This window comes from Engystomops pustulosus, chromosome 2 (assembly GCF_040894005.1).
Source record: "Engystomops pustulosus chromosome 2, aEngPut4.maternal, whole genome shotgun sequence".
Lineage (NCBI taxonomy): Eukaryota > Metazoa > Chordata > Amphibia > Anura > Leptodactylidae > Engystomops > Engystomops pustulosus.
The window spans coordinates 251,949,494-251,970,005 of record NC_092412.1 but is presented as its reverse complement, the minus strand read 5'-3'; the positions used below and the strand labels follow the sequence as shown (position 1 = coordinate 251,970,005).

Genomic DNA, 20,512 nt, shown 5'->3' with positions numbered 1-20,512 from the left:
CTTTTGAGTAGAAAAACAAATAAAAAATCTCCAAAAGTCGTTTTAACCATTTTAATGACATTTTATTTTTGAAAAATTTACGGACGCTCCAAATCACCAGCTTAAAAAATTGGGGGTTACAATGAAATTCAGTTTTTGTCTTACGTGCCTCTTACTTGTACTAGCAAGGGCCAAAATAGTGGGGGGGGGGGGGGGGGTACCACAAGATTTAATAACAGGAAAATAATAAAATAAAGATCACGAAACTTACGTGGATGGAAACATCCGGTGGCTGTGGCACCTGCAGTGGTGCCAACGTTCCACTAGATTATCTATGGAGCAGGAAGAAGACAGCCCCATCCGTTGTGTATCCGCCATTCCACAATATAACAATGTAATCATTAATGGATGGACACATGTACATTATAGGTAGAGGGAAGACCTCCGAATTATCTCCTCTGGGACGGAGCCAAGGAATTTTCTTCCGAGACTGGTTGTTACAATGTATCAGTAAACGTCTGTTCTCTGTATTAACTACAGGGCTGGCACCAGCACTGGGCATACGGGAGCAGGTCCCAGGGCCCAGAGCTGCTGGGGGGGCCACATAAGGCTGTATATAAGGAATCCATGGGGAGAGAGAGGACGGTATCTACTGATTTCATAGGGTGTGATAGAGCTTATATAATATAACCATGAGGGGCTGTATATTAAATAACCATGTTTGGGATGATAAGTTAGGGAATATTTTAGGGAACAGGAGACTGTTTTAGTTTCAGAATTTTTTATGCTGCCGTGTAAGTTCACTGCAATGGGGCCCACTAAGGCTCTGTCGCCCAGGGGCCTACTGATACCTGGAGCCGACCCTGATTACCTATGAATATACTGTTTACTACGACAGGATGGATTGGACAGTATGCAGTGCTATATTTCCTCCATGATGGAACCGGATGTAACCCAGTGAGGGTCAGTAGGGTCTTTTGGGTGTCTTACATAGATTATAGTCAGAATGTATTATAGTAATTTATCTGCTCCTATGAATGAATAGAAAAACAACCTCAGGTTTATAGACAGTGGGGCAGATCTAGTTACCCGGTCCATTCGCGATCCAGCGGTGCATTCTATGTGGAGGATTCGGGTCTTCCGGCGATTCATAAAGGCAGTTCCTCTGACGTCCACCAGGTGTCGCTGCTGCGCTGAAGTTCCTCAGAATGCACTGAAGTTCACTGTCCTACGCTGGGTGCAGGTAAGCGCGTGTCAAGCATCACTTTTTTATTTTTTAAACGCGGCAGTTTTTCCGAATCCGTCAAGTTTTCTTACGGCCACGCCCCCCCCCCCATTTCCGTTGCGTGCACGCCGGCGCCAATGCGCCACAATCCGATCGCGTGCACCAAAAACCAGGGGCAATTCAGGGAATATCAGCGCAAAACGGAAAAATACGGGTAACCCACCATAAAAACGCGATTCGGGCCCTTAGTAAATGACCCCCAATGTTGTAGATGAGGGAGCTGCCTTATAAAGTAGCTAAGAGGCAATGTTTTCCTTGTCCCATCCTGGAAAAAGTATTTGCATATTTCCCACAATCCCCCAGTGGAGCATCAATGGCTGTGAGTCTCTGCACTCCTGCAAAGGCATTAATAGCAAATGTCTTCTACACAATCAGCTTGGAAAAAATTTCCTAATTGAGTCTGAGACCTCTTGTCCGATGACCTCCCCCCTCCCCCCACCCCCCCACCCCCCCAGTAACCCAGCGGTGGCTCCGGAGCTGTCAGACTTTTATCATAATTGACACTAGAAATATTCGGAGCGTGAGAGAGCGAGGAGGAAGCCATCATGTAACTGTAACACATCCATGTTCTCTGAGATCACCGCTCCCAGGGGAGGAGGAAGGAGGGAAACTTCTCCATGTAATACATTCAGATACTTCTATCTCCAAATGATTTTCTTTAATGCTACAAAAATAGAAATGTAAAAATATTCATAATAAGAAATAGACAAGAGACATTTTTGAACACGACTAACATTGAAATACGCGGCCCCTCTAGTGTCCGACCCAAAATAATAAGGAATGAATGTCATGATCAGAGGTTATTGTTCTGATGTATTATTTTTCTTATACAGGCTGGCTATATACCACAGGGGGCAGGCAGGCTATATACCACAGGGGGCAGGATGGCTATATACCACAGGGGGCAGGCAGGCTATATACCACAGGGGGCAGGCAGGCTATATACCACAGGGGGCAGGCAGGCTATATACCACAGGGGGCAGGATGGCTATATACCACAGGGGGCAGGATGGCTATATACCACAGGGGGCAGGCAGGCTATATACAACAGGGGGCAGGCAGGCTATATACCACAGGGGGCAGGATGGCTATATACCACAGGGGGCAGGCAGGCTATATACCACAGGGGGCAGGCAGGCTATATACCACAGGGGGCAGGCTGGCTATATACCACAGGGGGCAGGATGGCTATATACCACAGGGGGCAGGCAGGCTATATACCACAGGGGGCAGGCAGGCTGTATACCACAGGGGGCAGGCAGGCTGTATACCACAGGGGGCAGGCTGGCTATATACCACAGGGGGCAGGATGGCTATATACCACAGGGGGCAGGCAGGCTGTATACCACAGGGGGCAGGCAGGCTGTATACTACATAGGGGCTGTCTGGCTGAATACTACATGGAGGCTGGCTATATACTACTGGTGGCTGGCTGGCTGTATACTACTGGGGGATGGCAGGCTATATACTACAGGGGGCTGGCTGGCTGTATACTACTGGGGGATGGCAGGCTATATACTACAGGGGGCTGGCTGGCTGTATACTACTGGGGGATGGCAGGCTATATACTACAGGGGGCTGGCTGTACACTACTGGGGGCCGGCAGGCTGTATACTACAGGGGGCTGTCTGGCTGAATACTACATGGAGGCTGGCTGTATACTACTGGTGGCTGGCTGGCTGTATACTACTGGGGGATGGCAGGCTGTATACTCCAGGGGGCTGGCTGACTGTATACTACAGGCGGCTGGCAGGCTATATACTACAGGGGGCTGGCTGGCTGAATACTACAGGGGGCAGGCAGGCTATATACTACATGGGAACAGGCTGGCTGAATACTACAGGGGGCAGGCAGGCTGTATACCACAGGGGGCAGGCAGGCTGTATACTACATAGGGGCTGTCTGGCTGAATACTACATGGAGGCTGGTGGTATACTACTGGTGGCTGGCTGTATACTACATGGGGGCTGGCTGGTTGTATACTACATGGGGGCTGGATAGCTGTACACTACTGGGGGCTGGCTGGCTGTATACTACAGGGGGCTGGCTGTTTGCTACTGGGGGATGGCTGGCTGTATACTACAGGGGGCTGGCTGGCTGTATACTACTGGGGGCTGGCTGGCTGTTTGCTACTGGGGGATGGCTGGCTGTATACTACAGGGGGCTGGCTGTATACTACATGGGGGCTAGCTGGCTGTATACTACATGGGGGCTGGCTGGCTGTATACTACTGGGGGCTGGCTGTATACTACAGGGGGCTGGCAGGCTGTATACTACATGAGGGCTAGCTGGCTATATACTACTGGGGGCTGGCTGTATACTACATGAGGGCTAGCTGGCTATATACTACTGGGGGCTGGCTGGCTGTTTACTACATGGGGCTGGCTGGCTGTATACTACATGAGGGCTAGCTGACTATATACTACTGGGGGCTGGCTGGCTATATACTACACGGGGGCTGGCTGGCTGTATACTACATGGGGCTGGCTGTATACTACATGAGGGCTAGCTGGCTATATACTACTGGGGGCTGGCTGGCTGTATACTACTGAGGGCAGGCTGGCTATTTACTATAGATGAGAGGACGCAGTATGAGGAGGAGTTGATGGGCCACAATATGAGGGAGAGATGACAGGGGCCACAATATAAGGGGGAAATACAGGGGTCACAATAGGAGCTGTCAGAAGCACTGATTGCTTTTAAGAAGAGGTTCTACCTAATCCTGGATCTTACATCCATGTTCACAAGATCAAAATTCATTTTAAATTGCATTTCAAGGGCATCTGGAATATCTGCTCCCTGAATGTTGTAAGAAAGGGTTAATATAGCTGTACTGACTACAATGCCACCGCCTAGTGGTAGTTATATGTAGTGCAGACATTCACTTCAACTGGTGAATTATTTTGAGATATTTCTTCCAAGAAAGCGACACGATATTATCAGACACTGAATGCACAAGTGATTGTATCTTCATAATAAGAAACTAGAAAGTGATTTATACAGGACAAAAGTAAAAGTCCCCAGGGATTGGTTACCTCAATGAGCACTAGTTGTTTAACCCCTAGTGATGCTCCATTCAATAGTGCAGCATTACAAAGGATGTGGGGACACTATATACAATCTTCTCAGCTTCTCCTGCTCTGTAACATGCTGCTTTCAGATAGGACACTATGTACAATCTGCTCAGCTACTCCTGCTCTGTAACATGCTGCCTGCAGATAGCACACAATGTACAATATGCTCAGCTCCTCCTGCTCTATACCATGCTGCCTGCAGATAGGACACTATGTAGAATCTGCTCAGCTCCTCCTGCTCTATAACATGTTGCCTGCAGATAGGACACTATGTATACTCTGCTCAGCTCCCCCTGCTCTATAACATGCTGCCTGCAGATAGGACACTATGTAAAATCTGCTCAGCTCCTCCTGCTCTATAACATGCTGCCTGCAGATAGGACCCTATGTACAATCTGCTCAGCTCCTCCTGCCCTATAACATGCTGCCTGCAGATAGGACACTATGTACAATCTGCTCAGCTCCTCCTGCTCTGTAACATGCTGCCTGCAGATAGCACACAATGTACAATATGCTCAGCTCCTCCTGTTCTGTAACATGCTGCCTGCAGATAGGACACTATGTACAATCTGCTCAGCTCCTCCTGCTCTATAACATGTTGCCTGCAGATAGGACACTATGTAAAATCTGCTCAGCTCCTCCTGCTCTATAACATGCTGCCTGCAGATAGGTCACTATGTACAATCTGCTCAGCTCCTCCTGCTCTATAACATGCTGCCTGCAGATAGGTCAGTATGTACAATCTGCTAGGCTCCTCCTGCTTTATAACATGCTACCTGCAGATAGGACACTATGCACAATCTGCTCAGCTCCTCCAGCTCTATAACATGCTGCCTGCAGATAGTACACTATGTAAAATCTGCTCAGCTCCTCCTGCTCTATAACATGCTGCCTGCAGATAGGACACTATGTACAATCTGCTCAGCTACTCCTGCTCTATAACATGCTGCTTACTGATATCACACTATGTACAATCTGCTCAGCTCTGTCTGCTCTATAACATGCTGCCTGCTCATAGGACACTATGAATAATATGCTCAGCTACTCCTGCTCTATAACATGCTGCCTGCAGATAGAACACTTTGTACAATATGCTCATCTCCTCCTGCTCTATAACATGCTACCCGCAGATAGGACAATATGTACAATCTGCTCAGCTCCTCCTGCTCTATAACATGCTGCCTGCAGAGAGGACATTGGGGGTCATTTACTAAGGGCCCGATTCGCGTTTTCCCGACGTGTTACCCGAATATTTCCGATTTGCGCCGCTTGTACATGAATTGCCCCGGGTTTTTGGCGCACGCGATCGGATTGTGGCGCATCGGGGCCGGCATGCGCGCGACAGAAATCGGGGGGGCGTGGCCGAACGAAAACCCGACGTATTCGGAAAAACCGCCGCATTTAAAAACCGAAAATGTGTCGCTTGGGGAGCGCTCACCTTCACCTTCTATGGGATGGTGCATTCCGGGGCGTTAAGATTATTTTCGGCGCTGCAGCGCCACCTGGTGGACGGCGGAGGAACTACCATCTTAAATCCCAGCTGGACCCGAATCCTGTGCAGAGAACGCGCCGCTGGATCGCGAATGGGCCGGGTAAGTAAATGTGCCCCATTATGTACAATCTGCTCAGCTCCTCCTGCTCTATAACATGCTGCCTGCAGATAGGACACTATGTACAATCTGCTCAGCTCCCCCTGCTCTATAACATGCTGCCTGCAGATAGGACACTATGTACAGTCTGCTCAGCTCCTCCTGCTCTATAACATTCTGCAGGCAGATAGGACACTATGTACAATCTGCTCAGCTCCCCCTGCTCTATAACATGTTGCCTGTAGATAGGACACTATGTACAATCTGCTCAGCTCCCCCTGCTCTATAACATGCTGCCTGCAGATAGGACACTATGTACAGTCTGCTCAGCTCCTCCTGCTCTATAACATTCTGCAGGCAGATAGGACACTATGTACAATCTGCTCAGCTCCCCCTGCTCTATAACATGTTGCCTGCAGATAGGACACTATGTACAATCTGCTCAGCTCCCCCTGCTCTATAACATGCTGCCTGCAGATAGGATACTATGTACAGTCTGCTCAGCTCCTCCTGCTCTATAACATTCTGCAGGCAGATAGGACACTATGTACAATCTGCTCAGCTCCTCCTGCTCTATAACATGCTGCCTGCTGATAGGACACTATGTACAGTCTGCTCAGCTCCTCCTGCTCTATAACATGCTGCTTGCAGATAGGACATTATGTACCATCACATTTTAAATACGCTACACTATTCTAACTTCACATATATAATTAATCTGCATAAAACTTTCTAACAGTTGTAATAGCTGTGATTTCTCTCACTGAGTCTGAGTTTCAGATTATTTACTTTATGTAATCACAAGCTCAGCAAGGAGTCAGCGAGGAACAACAAACCTATAGCAATCTATACCATCCGACCATAAAAATGATTACACATGTAGCACCAGATGTGGCCACTAGATGGCAGAGGACATCTCTACATCATGTACATGCAGGGAGGGGCACTAGATATAACTGCGGGGGTCCGGCCCCATCTGAATGTGCAGATCCATTATTGACACTTTTATTACTGATACTTTGTTACCGTTTTTTCTGTTACTCTCAAGCTTTCTGCTTAAGGGCTTGTTTTTTGCAGGATGTCTTGTATTTTATAACGGCAACATTTTATGTAAGTTATTGATAAAATTTACAAAATATTTTTTGGGGATGAATGTGACTCCTCCTCCACTGTGCCCCCCTTTAAAGGAAATCCCCACCATATCCTGGGTTCCGAATATTCCCCCTTGATTATATCCATGCCCAGCAGTGCTCCCTGCTCCAGTACTCAGAGGCATGTCCTAATATAATCTTCATCTGTGTCCTCTGAGGGGGGGGGTGATAAGGAGGGGGCACAGTAAGGTATTATAAAGGGGGGGGGGGTGATAAGGAGGGGGCACAGTGAGGTATTATAAAGGGGGTGGGGGGGAATGGGAAGCTAAAGCCAGGTAGGAACACAAGGGTAGGTGCACTTTGGCTTCCTCTTCCCCAGCTGCAAGATTCCTGTACAATCTCTTTACAGGATCAATTGCTTAGATACATCCAATTAACCCTTCGGCACCAAAAGACTTACTCATACGGTAAACTTGCTGTTATACTCTGAGGATAAGTGGAGTAGTAGCCGCCGACTCCACTATCATCCATCCAGTGACCATTAGATGGATCTACTCTATCCCTGGACATCTGTATGTAGGAGCCAAATGCACAGCAGACTATCCTCCTGAGATTCATGGCTGCTTCTATTACTTGTACATAAGATTTCGAAGAACTGCTGTAAACTGCTCCAATCCCACTACATGAATCTGGCGCCCCCTGCAGACTGCACAGGGCACTGCACATAGTACACCCTGCATATAGTACACCCTGCACATAGTACAGCCTGCACATAGTACACACTGCACATAGTACACACCCTGCACATAGTGCACACTGCACATAGTACACCCTGCACATAGTACACACTGCACATAGTACACACTGCACATAGTACACACCCTGCACATAGTACACCCTGCACATAGTACACCCTGCACATAGTACACCCTGCACATAGTACAGCCTGCACATAGTACACACTGCACATAGTACACACCCTGCACATAGTACACACCCTGCACATAGTACACCCTGCACATAGTACACACTGCACATAGTACACACTGCACATAGTACACCCTGCACATAGTACACACTGCACATAGTACACACCGCACATAGTACACCCTGCACATAGTACACACTGCACATAGTACACCCTGCACATAGTACACCCTGCACATAGTACACACTGCACATAGTACACACCCTGCACATAGTACACACTCTGCACATAGTACACCCTGCACATAGTACACCCTGCACATAGTACACACTGCACATAGTACATACTGCACATAGAACACACCGCACATAGTACACCCTGCACATAGTACACCCTGCACATAGTACACACCGCACATAGTACACACCGCACATAGTACACACTGCACATAGTACACCCTGCACATAGTACACACTGCACATAGTACACCCTGCACATAGTACACCCTGCACATAGTACACACCCTGCACATAGTACACCCTGCACATAGTACACACTGCACATAGTACACACTGCACATAGTACACACCCCACATAGTACACCCTGCACATAGTACACACTGCACATAGTACACACCGCACATAGTACACCCTGCACATAGTACACCCTGCACATAGTACACCCTGCACATAGTACACACTGCACATAGTACACACCCTGCACATAGTACACACCTTGCACGTAGTACACCCTGCACATAGTACACCCTGCACATAGTACACACTGCACATAGTACACACTGCACATAGTACACCCTGCAGATGGTACACCCTGCACATAGTACAAAAAACACTGCACATAGTACACGCTGCACATAGTACACACTACACATTGTGCACACTACACATAGAACACCCTGCAGATAGTACACCCTGCAGATAGTACATCCTGCACATAGTACACACTGCACATAGTACACACTCCACATAGTGCACACTCCACATAGTGCACACTGCACATAGTACACAATGCACATAGTACACAGGACACTGCACATAGTACACACACTACACATAGTACACAGGACACTGCACATAGTACACACTACACATAGTACACCCTTCATGTAGTACACAGGACACTGCACATGATACACACTGCACATAGTACACAGTACATAGTGCACGCTTTGCATAGTACACGCTGCACATACTACACGCTGCATAAAGTACACCCTGCACATAGTATACAGTGCACATAGTACACCCTGCACATAGTACACGCTGCACATACTACACGCTCAACATTGTACACATACTGCACATAGTACACGCTGCACATAGTACACCTTGCACATAGTATACACTGCACATAATAAACACCCTGCGCATAGAACACACTGCACATAGTACACACACTACACATTGTGCACACTGCACATAGAACACCCTGCACATAGTACACCCTGCACATAGTACATGCTGCACATAGTACACACTGCACATAGTACACACCCTGCACATAGTACACCCTGCACATAGTACACCCTGCACATAGTACACACAGCACATAGTACGCACCGCACATAGTACACCCTGCACATAGTACACCTTGCACATAGTATACACTGCACATAATAAACACCCTGCGCATAGAACACACTGCACATAGTACACACACTACACATTGTGCACACTGCACATAGAACACCCTGCACATAGTACACCCTGCACATAGTACATGCTGCACATAGTACACACTGCACATAGTACACACCCTGCACATAGTACACCCTGCACATAGTACACCCTGCACATAGTACACACTGCACATAGTACGCACCCTGCACTGTTCTTAATGTGCCCCATTGTGTATACAAGGCTGTTCTCGCGGTGAATAACAAGAGGTCCTGTGGAGTAGTAGTGCTGTGCTGTGTCCATATATACAGGATAGGAGTAGTAGTGCTGTGCTGTGTCCATATATACAGGATAGGAGTAGTAGTACTGTGCTGTGCCCATATATACAGGATAGGAGTAGTAGTGCTGTGCTGTGTCCATATATACAGGATAGGAGTAGTAGTGCTGTGCTGTGTCCATATATACAGGATAGGAGTAGTAGTAATGTGCTGTGCTCATATATACAGGATAGGAGTAGTAGTACTGTGCTGTGCCCATATATACAGGATAGGAGTAGTAGTACTATGCTGTGTCCATATATACAGGATAGGAGTAGTAGTACTGTGCTGTGCCCATATATACAGGATAGGAGTAGTAGTACTGTGCTGTGCCCATATATACAGGATAGGAGTAGTAGTACTGTGCTGTGTCCATATATACAGGATAGGAGTAGTAGTAATGTGCTGTGCTCATATATACAGGATAGGAGTAGTAGTACTGTGCTGTGCCCATATATACAGGATAGGAGTAGTAGTACTGTGCTGTGCCCATATATACAGGATAGGAGTACTAGTACTGTGCTGTGCCCATATATACAGGATAGGAGTAGTAGTACTGTGCTGTGCCCATATATACAGGATAGGAGTAGTAGTACTGTGCTGTGTCCATATATACAGGATAGGAGTAGTAGTACTGTGCTGTGCCCATATATACAGGATAGGAGTAGTAGTACTATACTGTGCCCATATATACAGGATAGGAGTAGTAGTACTGTGCTGTGTCCATATATACAGGATAGGAGTAGTAGTACTGTGCTGTGCTCATATATACAGGATAGGAGTAGTAGTACTATACTGTGCCCATATATACAGGATAGGAGTAGTAGTACTGTGCTGTGCCTATGTATACAGGCAGTCCCCTACTTAAGAAAATCCAACTTACAGATGACTCCTAGTTACAAATGGACCTCTGGATGTTGGTAATTATTGTACTTTATCCTTAGGCTACAATAATCAGCTGTAACAGTTATCACAGGCGTCTGCAATGAAGATTTATTGTTACTCCTGGTTCTTATGACAATCCAACATTTTTAAAATCCAAGTGTGACAGAGTCCAAAAAAATTCAGGCTGGGGGTTACAATTATAAAATATACAGTTCCGACTTACATACAAGTTCAACTTAAGAACAAACCTACAGAGGTTTTCTTAAAATCAATTTTAATAAAGGGAAGTGTGTACATTGTGTCACATCCTACAATGTACAGTCACACCGGGGGAGTCCATCGTCCTATGAGCCGCCCTGATAAGATGATAACGATTGTAAAATCACTTTTCTATAGAAAACTTTTGTGATTGTGGCACCGAGAAGAAACTTTTTTGACATGTTTTTTGATCTGGTTTCCTCATTTTGTTGCTTGATATCCGCTCAGGGGTTTTGCAATGTGCCGGTGCGTATCAGGGTAGGTGAGTGTGAGTCACTGCTCCACTTCTCAGCCGGCGGCACCTACACTTACTGTATGGAGGTGGGACCAGGTGTGCGTCCGGTTTACACTTGGCACATGGTCAGAGCTTTGGACCTTGTTTCCTCTTTGTGGTTTTTTGGGTCCCTCTGCTTTCTACAAGACGATATTTATGTGTCATTGTACATTTTATTTTGTACCTTTAGTTTATTTTTTTAATAAAAATTCTATATCTTATGTGGCGTAGAGTTTTATTGCATATTGGGCCGTTACGGCCCTGAGCGCTGAGGGTCCAGGACTCTGGTACTACGTTCCCTCTTCACCTCCTATGATTACTCCTGTTTGATAAATACCCCAATGACAAACAGTATTGCCCCATTTGGAGCAGTCACCACTAGGGTCTAGTTATTACGGGTTAATGTGCAAGTTCCCTACAGCATTAGAGGTAAAGGATGATGTGTCCTGTGAGTACATAATACTGGGGGGTGATTTGACCCTTTAGTTTGTCTTATGATACCCATTTTTTGAGTCTTGGAGCATAGACCCACCGGTGGATCCTCTGGTAGCCCTGTCTGACCCTCCTAGTGATCCTACGGAACAGATATTGTAAGGACACATTGGGACACATTTACTTACCTAGCCTTGTCGCGATCCTGCGGCGCGTTCTCCAACGAGGATTCCAACGAGGATTCACTAAGGTCGTGCGTCCGATATCCTGCATGTGTCGCTGCTGCACTGAGGTCCTCCGGAGTTCACCTTCTTCTTCCTGGTTTTTTTTAAATTACAATTTTCTTCCGAATCCGTCGTTGTCCGACGGCCACGCCCCCCGATTTCTGTCGTGTGAGAGCCGGCACGATTCCGCCAAAATCCCTGCGGAATTCGGTGCAAAACTGAAAAATTCGGGAAACCCGACAAAAGTGCACGATTCGGACCCTTAGTAAATGAGCCCTATTGAACCTACATTGTGGGTCCCAGCTGCAGCCTGCATTAGAGTTTTAGCCTCCCATAATAAATCTCCAAGGCGGGCTTTAACCACCGAATCTTCACATCTTTTGTTAGATGTTACCCCACTGATTCTGTCGCACTTCGAATCTTCTCTGTAGTCATCACCGTTCCAGAGCAAAGTCAATATTTTCGTCTCCTTACCGACAGATGGATGGAGCCGGGCTCCCTGCTGCAGCCCATAGAATATTTGGTACTGAAACTATGCTAAACAGACTCTCTACTGGGAGGTGGGAGGTTGTGGACTGGAGCAGGGACAGGCTCAACCCTTCTACCAGTAGAGAGCCTAAAATAGTGAATGGTGGTGACTAGACATGAGCAGACCCCATGGTCGTGTTGGGGTTCTGTGTTCAGGTTTGGAGTTCAGGTTTGGCCACCAAACCCTAACATATCGGATTTTGGTTTCCGAATAGCCAGCCTGGAAAATTAACCTAGCAACTAGCCCTGGCCAATCAAAGCCATGGCTCATTGCCAGGGGGGGGGGCCAATCTGGCAATAAGTCCGGGACAGACGGACGAAACCCAACAATCGAGTCCATTCATCAAGGGTGAGAAGAAAGCAAATTCCACATACGCCAAAATCAGTGGAACGATGCCAATTAAAGGATGTAAATTGTTGGCGTTGGTCAAGGTGGTATTTAAATACTAGAAGTACGAGTAGCTGTGTGGATACTGTTTTTGCTCCAGTAATAACCAAAGCAGCATATAAAATTCTTTTGACCAAACCTTACAATCTGTCGAAAATCTAGTCTACACTAGATGAAGTCACAAAAATGCAATACGGCAGAAAATAATACATAGTAGTAATAGTGAGACACGACCTCTACGACCCTGAAGATTGACAGAAACTAGAAGAATTGTGACTGCAGCTCTAAATGTGACTGGAGTAGAAGATCAACGTCTGATACATGTACAATAAAGCAGAAAGCAGATGATACAGGGAGTGGGACTTATTCGGAGAAATATAGCCCAATGTCATGGTGGGTGTGAAATTTGATCCCATGAGGTGCCTTGTTGTGGTCGGGCATGATGCCGAGGTGGTGCAGCACATATCTTATCTGCTAGTCTTTGTTCTATGCTCGGTGCTCAGGTAACAGGAAGTCAACGAGGTTCAGAAAGTTTCATTTACGTGCAAACATTTCCTTACATTGTCACCTTATGTAAGCTTTTATTATTACAATTTTCAGTTTTTACCCTCTCCTATATACATTTCGGCCGTATAGTGCACATATAGGGTCATGTAGTGTCTATAGGATTGTACTTACCGCTGTACATTCACACTTTCCTCCCTCTCTGCCAATATTCTACATATTTCTGTCTGAAATAATGAAAAAATACAAAAGAGGTCAAAAATGTTGGTTGTAAAGTGTGAAGGATACTACACCGGCATCATTGGTAATGGGATAGGTGACCTAGGTTCCTAACATGAGGGGTAGGTGTACAGGGAAGCGGGTACATGCTGTATTCTAAATAGGCAGCACCTATGATCATATCCTTGGGTGCAAGTAGCTTAGGACCTGCTGTAGGCACCATAGAGACTACCTACTGTACCAGTCACCAGCACTTCCTGTGGGAGGCGGCTAGTCGCTTGTTGGCTTCCTGTGCCAGTATAAAGTCAACGATATAGATAGATCAGTGGGACAGGTTAACATTTCAGGTTTCTTTTTTTTTTCGCAAGATTGTATCTATTCTTTGTTTCGCCTAAAATTTGATTGCATTGCAGAATCAGCAGAGGGAAAGTTTAGGAAATTTTTTTTTAACATAAAATTTAAAAATGTTTTACAATACAAAAAAAGTTGAGTATAATTAAAGCTGAGCCCCTGCAATCTCAGGAGTAGCCAGCGGCAAATGCTGATACTTATAGCGTGAGTTTAACTTTAAAAAATGTTTAAATTTTTTTTAAAATATTAAATAAAACTAAAATGTTAAAATATTTCCATATTCCTAGGCTATATAATAAATAACATAACATGTTTGGTAATGCATCATCTACAGTATGTATTTTGCACATAATGGTGGGGGAATCAATCAAAGCTAGAAATGAGGATTTTGATCATCCAAGTCCTCCCAAAAAGGCAAAATCTCAAAATACAACCAAAAGAAATACAGGTCATCCAGTAAAAAAACAAGCCCTAATCTCAAACAATGGAACAATAAAATATAGCTGTGCAAAAACTGTTTTATTTTTTGTTTTATTTTTTGTTTTGTTTTTACTGTATACTATTCACACAAAAAATATTCGGAAAAAAAAAATAATTAAAAAAATTAGGAATCAATGCATCAGAACTGGAGCATAATTAGAACATGTTATTTATGGTGTATACACAGAAATTTGAAATTAAAAATAAATGTTTTTGTTATACCCCATTAACGATTAATAAACTCTGGAGCTAGGGTGGTAAATACAAAGAATTGTATACTTAAAACTACTCAGTTCCTCTATTGTTCTGGTACTTTGGGTTTACAGAACTTCAGCCAACGAGCGCCCTCCTATGACCCCAGAATTTGGCTTCCATCTTCCAAAGGACTTCACTTTGTTTGTTCTCCTCCAGTTTGTGGATGCCGCTCGTTGGATGAAACAGGTCCCCCAAAAAACTTCTGGTTGGAAGCATGCCAGAGCAACATGTTAGCCAAAGCAAGGTAAGTATGTGCTCTTTTTAAACACTTATATGTCAATAATTTGACACCATTATAAATTACAACTCATCAAGCAAAAAACAAGCCCCCAGCCAGCTACACAAATGAAAAAGTGTTGCTGCTGTAGGAAATATATACAGAGGGATTCCAGCTCAAGGACAAAACCAATTCTTTACACACAACTGTATGTAAGAATTTAGTTGATTCTGCTTTATTGTAACATCCGAATATTTCACACAAATTGCAGCACGGCCACAGCTTCACGGTCTACGCGTTTTGGAAAACATCCTTATTTATAAGGATGTTTTCCGAAACGAGTAGACCGTAGACTGTGAAGCTGTGGCCGTGCGTTTCCCTCTGTTACTGCAATTTGTGTGAAATATTTAGATGTTACAATAAAGAAGAATTGACTTTTTTACTTTTACCTGGTTTTGTCCTTGAGCTGGAATCCCTATGTATATATGTTGCTGGACTTTGAACAAAGTTTATCCGTGCTCGGACTCTCAGTATCACACTGTCAAGCCCTCAGGTGAGCTGACTCTCTACTTTGATATTTATATTTGCTGTAGGAGATACATCCATGAGAGAGGAGCCAGACTGCAGTATATCTCCTTCTTCTCATATATTCCTTCCCACCTGCCCATGCTCATCAGATACTCATCGGAGTCAGAATGAACTGACTGACAGCTGTCTATGGTATATGGCCGCCGTATGTGTAGTTCATTAAAGATCTGGATGTATTACAGGAGTGAAACTATGAAGATGTGACCTGAACACTTGCACTTTCTTGCCCTAATACATCAAAGGAATTTCCATGCGCGCAGTGGGCGGCAAGAGAAAGTCTAGAAGATAAGGTCGCTACCACAAGACGCCCACATGGAAGAGTCTTCAGGTCTCGTCTACTATGAATCATGATGTTTACACCGTCGGTTCATCCTTGTTGTGCCGACTTGTAGGTGGCAGAGAGCTGGAGAAGTAAAAACGTCCTTCTATACTTCTGTTTTTGGTCTCTCTCGCTTCCTCCATGTTTGGCCACGTAACTTCTGTCCATATGGTCCCAATGTTAGGATCACATTTCCCCACTGAATACACAGCTGCTTGTAGGCATCTAAGGAACCTCCGATTTTAAGCAAAAAATCCTAATCTAGAAGAGTCAATTTGTTGGACTACTGTTTTCACCAAGAGTGAATTTCAATGGACCAAGATCGATTGGCAGATTTCTTCATGTGGTGAAAGTCGTAAGCCATTGTTAAAGGGGTTTTTGGAGGAATCCCGGGAAAATCCCTGATGGGGCCAAATAGCAGCCTGCCCTGACTGCCTGCCTGTGCCTGACCACGAGCCTGGACTCTGATTCTGCACCTCTACCTTGGCTGCCACCGCGGGCCTGGTCACACCTGTGGAATGACCTGGTGGCACCCCATCGCAGCAAGACCAACCCTCTTTGTGGGGGGCTCTGGTGAAGACCAGGTGCCACTTACATTCCAGGCCCAGGTGTCGGCTAGTACCACCTCCGCGGTGGTCCAGGGGGTCACTGACCCCGAGTCCTGACAGCCTTCACTCAATGGGTTTTGGGCTTTTGTTAGGTTGCCCCTGGTCATTAATTGAAGAGGTTCCAGTGACACCCCCCCCCCCCCTTCAAGAACTTCTGGCCAGAAACAGACCCAAAAACTGGATGTACCAAAGCAGTGCTGGAAACGGGAGCTGGTGCAGGGTAAGTTTTGGGTTTTACATTATTCATCATCTCAGTGGAACAACATTACAATGTTATTATAGAAATCTCCCCAAACCCTGAGAACTTCTCATCAAAGTTATGACACATCTCAGAGAAAACGGAGAAAAAGAGTGAAATTTGTGACATTTATATTACAGAGATGAATTTTGTGACCTTTTAATGATTGTGATGATTTTGATCATTCCCACATAATATACATTTCTCCCTGTATGAGATCAGGATTCAAGAATTTTTTGACCAGACTACGGGTCTCATCCCTCTATCCATCCATTTAGATGACCACGGCATCTGAGGGGTTTTTAACCCCAACCATTGCAACAAGGCATTAGCTATATGATGAAGCTGAAATCTACTACTTATGTTGTTGCTGGCCCAAATTTGGTTCGGCACAATCCTTGGACTATACTGTGACAGTGACATAAGTAGACACCTAGGTCAGGGTTCGGCTCCAGGATTCAGTAGGCCCCTGGGCGACAGAGCATCAGTGGGCCCCACTGCATCCTATTCCCTAAGATTTACCCTAGTCTATTATGCAAACCACCCCCCTCATGGTTATTTTATATAAGCTCCACTCAATCCCTATGGGTTCCCTAGATACAGCCCCCTCAACCGCATGGATTCTTTATGTACAGCCTTATGTGCCCCCCCCCCCAGCAGCTCTGGGCCCAAGCACTTACCCAGGTATGCCGGCGCCGGCCCTGACCTAGGTGTTAATGTCTTTTATTCTCTAGTTCTGTCTTTTGGGTTCAGTAGATGGCAGGAAGTAACTTGAAACCCCTGGGCCTCAATGTAAACTCTGTAATGGGCTCATTTATAATACAGGAGGTCCCCTACTTAAAGGACACCCGACTTACAGATGACCCCTAGTTAAAGACGGACCCCTCTGTCCACTGTGACCTCTGGTGACCTCTCTGGATGTTACTATAGTCCCAGACTGCAATGATCAGCTGTAAGGTGTCTGTAATGAAGCTTTATTGATAATCCTTGGTCCCATTACGGCAAAAAAAATTTTAAACCCCAATTGTCACTGGGGCAAAAAAAAAAAAAATACAGTTGTGACTTACATACAAATTCAACATAAGAACAAACCTATGGAACCAATCTTATACGTAACCCGGGGACTGCCTGTACAGGTATCTTCCTCATCCTCCTTTGGCTTTTGGGCCCAGTTACCCTCGTAGATGCGTCAACACTTGGCAACACTTGTTATTAGGAGGGTGGATTGTACAATTGGGGAAATCCTAAAACTATTGGCATCAACATGGGTTGGATATTTCCAATGAAACATCTTCATTAGTCCCCAAGAAGTCCCAACCTCACGTTGCACCATAAATATGGAGGACAATCCTTTACGATTAGAAGCTTACGAAAAATTCACCATATTATCCTCAATATCTTTTAATGGATAGGTCTATAATTTACAATAGATTTCTTGAATACATTTTAAATTACAATCATTCAGTGTCTCAAAGTCTTTGCTGCAGATATAGGAATAATTCTATCTTTATGTATATACAGATATCACATGTTGTAGGCTATACTCTCAGGATATAACAGTCAGACAATAAAATATATATACTTTATATAATGTATACATCATATGAGTGATAATAAGCAGCATAACGCATCCCATGCTACTGCATATTGCCCCAGAGACCAGGGGGGCCCTACACAGTGGGGGGTGTTCAAGTTCACCGGATCGGTAACTAAAATAGCAGCCGCTTCAGGGAACCAAGAAGCAGCAGGATGAAGACCTGTATCCTCCGTGTCCACCCATTCATGTGGCGGAACAGTGGTAATATCCTCTTCCTCTCGGTCTAGTTTCTTGCCCTCCAGCTTAGAGAGAGAGGAGAAGAGTGGCACCGGGCTGTACCATGTCACACCAAGTGGTGGAGTTTAGCACTTAGAGGGGGCCCAAAGACATAAGTTTGAGTCCCTCAAAATGCCATATCCACCTCTGCATGGTCGTAAAAAGATTCACAAAAACAATGCAAATGCAAGACCTGTTCAACAATAAGATCAACAGTATAAATCACGAAAGGAATCTGGGACCATGTGCAGTTCTGGACTTATGCAGACCCATGATGCACCTTAAATATACAGAAGACCAGAGGAAATCACAGAACCCCCAAGAGTCAAAGCTAAAATCCTTGAAGGCACCACATTAGAGCATCATGACTCTTCGAGACCCATCCATTGGAAGCAGGTTTTGGGCCAAACCACTAGACTCCTTGATCATGTGCGGACATCTTTCTACAGAAGGTGAAAGCCTTCATTGGCTTCTGAAACTCATTTTTTGCAAAAGTATATATCTGGAAAATTCCACTCTAAGGTAGGATGAACAATTTTAAGATGATATTTGTCAACTAAAACAAACCCACCCACTTTGAGAAGAGGGGCCCATCTAAGTAATGATTTGATCATTTCATTTTGAAGGTAGACAAATAGCCACTAGAGATTTCTGACAGCGATGTATACCTCCTCACCATGAAAATACATACATACTCCCGGGTTTTAAGGAGTAGATGTAAACCAGGCTACAACCATCAGCAACCATCGCCAATAGCAAATATTGTGCAACAACCAGAAAATTGTGACTTGACCTCTTAATCATTTTGGAGACCTTTGTTAAAAGCAATAGAGATGTGGTCTTCAAAATTGGTAATATTTTAGATATTCAGAGTCGTTAGAGGCTCCAAACAGCCCCAAGTAGAAAGTTCCAAGCCAGACTAGAACATGACTCGAGAAGCTTTTGTCCTGACATTTCAGCCTCAAAAGGTTCTAGAAGGTTTGAGAGACAATAATCCGTATTTGTCAATCAACACTCATTCGGTGGTGTCTGTATTTTTTTGTTTTTTTGGTTTTTTTTTAACCAGGAATGTGTCGTAGCCATGGATAACTGCAGAAGTTCAGTTGGTCCTATGGTGGTGTAGGCCAAAGGAAGCCCTGATGTACATGAAGAAATTCTGTTTTGAAGTTACCATCCTACAGCATTGTTCTCAAGTCTATAGGTTCTGGTAGAACAGTACTATGGATGGTCATTAATGGTGGACTATCTATAGCTTAAGTTTTCAGGTCTGGTCAGAAGATAGAATAGATGTTACAGCGTCTGTAGTACATAAAACAGGTAGGATCATCTCTCTTTTATAGATCACGTTTTTTGGACTCGTTCAGTTGCACCGTGGCATATTCAACCTCACAGACATCGTCCACTTGGTAACTTGTCTTGTTGGCGTTGTGGTTTAGATCAGCATAGACTATGGAGTCCTCTTCATCTGGATCAGAAGCACTCTGTGTGGTGGACTTGTAACCCTGATGGGCGTTGTCATATGTAACCTCAACAATTTCCATAGTTGACACTGTGTCCTTTGTTGTTGGCCTGCCACCCTGACTTCCCGTAACAGCTACAAATTGAAGCTGTTAAAAAAAATATAATTTTTTTTCAGGTAAAATTTTGGTTCACATGAAAACATGACTAAATCCTGAGCAGTAGCATTACTCACCTCTTCAGTAGGTGCAGGCTCTTGAGGTAATGACTTATGTTTTCCTATAAAACAAATTGAGAAAAGGGCATTTTTTTGTAATTTTTTAAAAAGTTTTTTGACTGTAAGCTTCATGGTTATTTTAATACAGTCATAAATATTACCAATATGGGTTTTCTTCTGTTAGACATCTGGGGCCTAATATTTGGTTAAAGTCTGATCTCACTGAAGAACTCACTGGTACTCTGGTGGGAAATGTCTAGAACTTGGAGTATAACAGTGGCACCATGGTCTTGCTGTGGCGTGGTGCCACCAGGTCGTTCCACAGGTGCGACTTGCCTGTGATGGTAGCCAAGGT

The 20,512-nt window shown here is 44.9% G+C and overlaps 1 protein-coding gene across 2 annotated transcripts in view; it reads right to left on the bottom strand.

The window, feature by feature from the left end:
- Positions 1-1,739: 1,739 nt before the first annotated feature.
- Positions 1,740-20,512, bottom strand: part of BTLA (B and T lymphocyte associated) — a 45,152-nt gene continuing 26,379 nt past the window's right edge. Inside the window, exons 5-7 of one of the 2 annotated variants that reach the window (XM_072133238.1) lie at positions 20,176-20,219; positions 13,569-13,621; positions 1,740-1,928 (exon numbers count right to left, since the gene is read on the bottom strand). In XM_072133238.1, the coding sequence (XP_071989339.1) occupies positions 1,808-1,928; positions 13,569-13,621; positions 20,176-20,219 (218 nt within the window). In that variant the 3' untranslated portion in view covers positions 1,740-1,807. Of the gene's footprint in view, positions 1,929-13,568; positions 13,622-19,472; positions 20,090-20,175; positions 20,220-20,512 lie in introns of those variants that run through there. The other variant, XM_072133237.1, reaches the window with a different exon arrangement.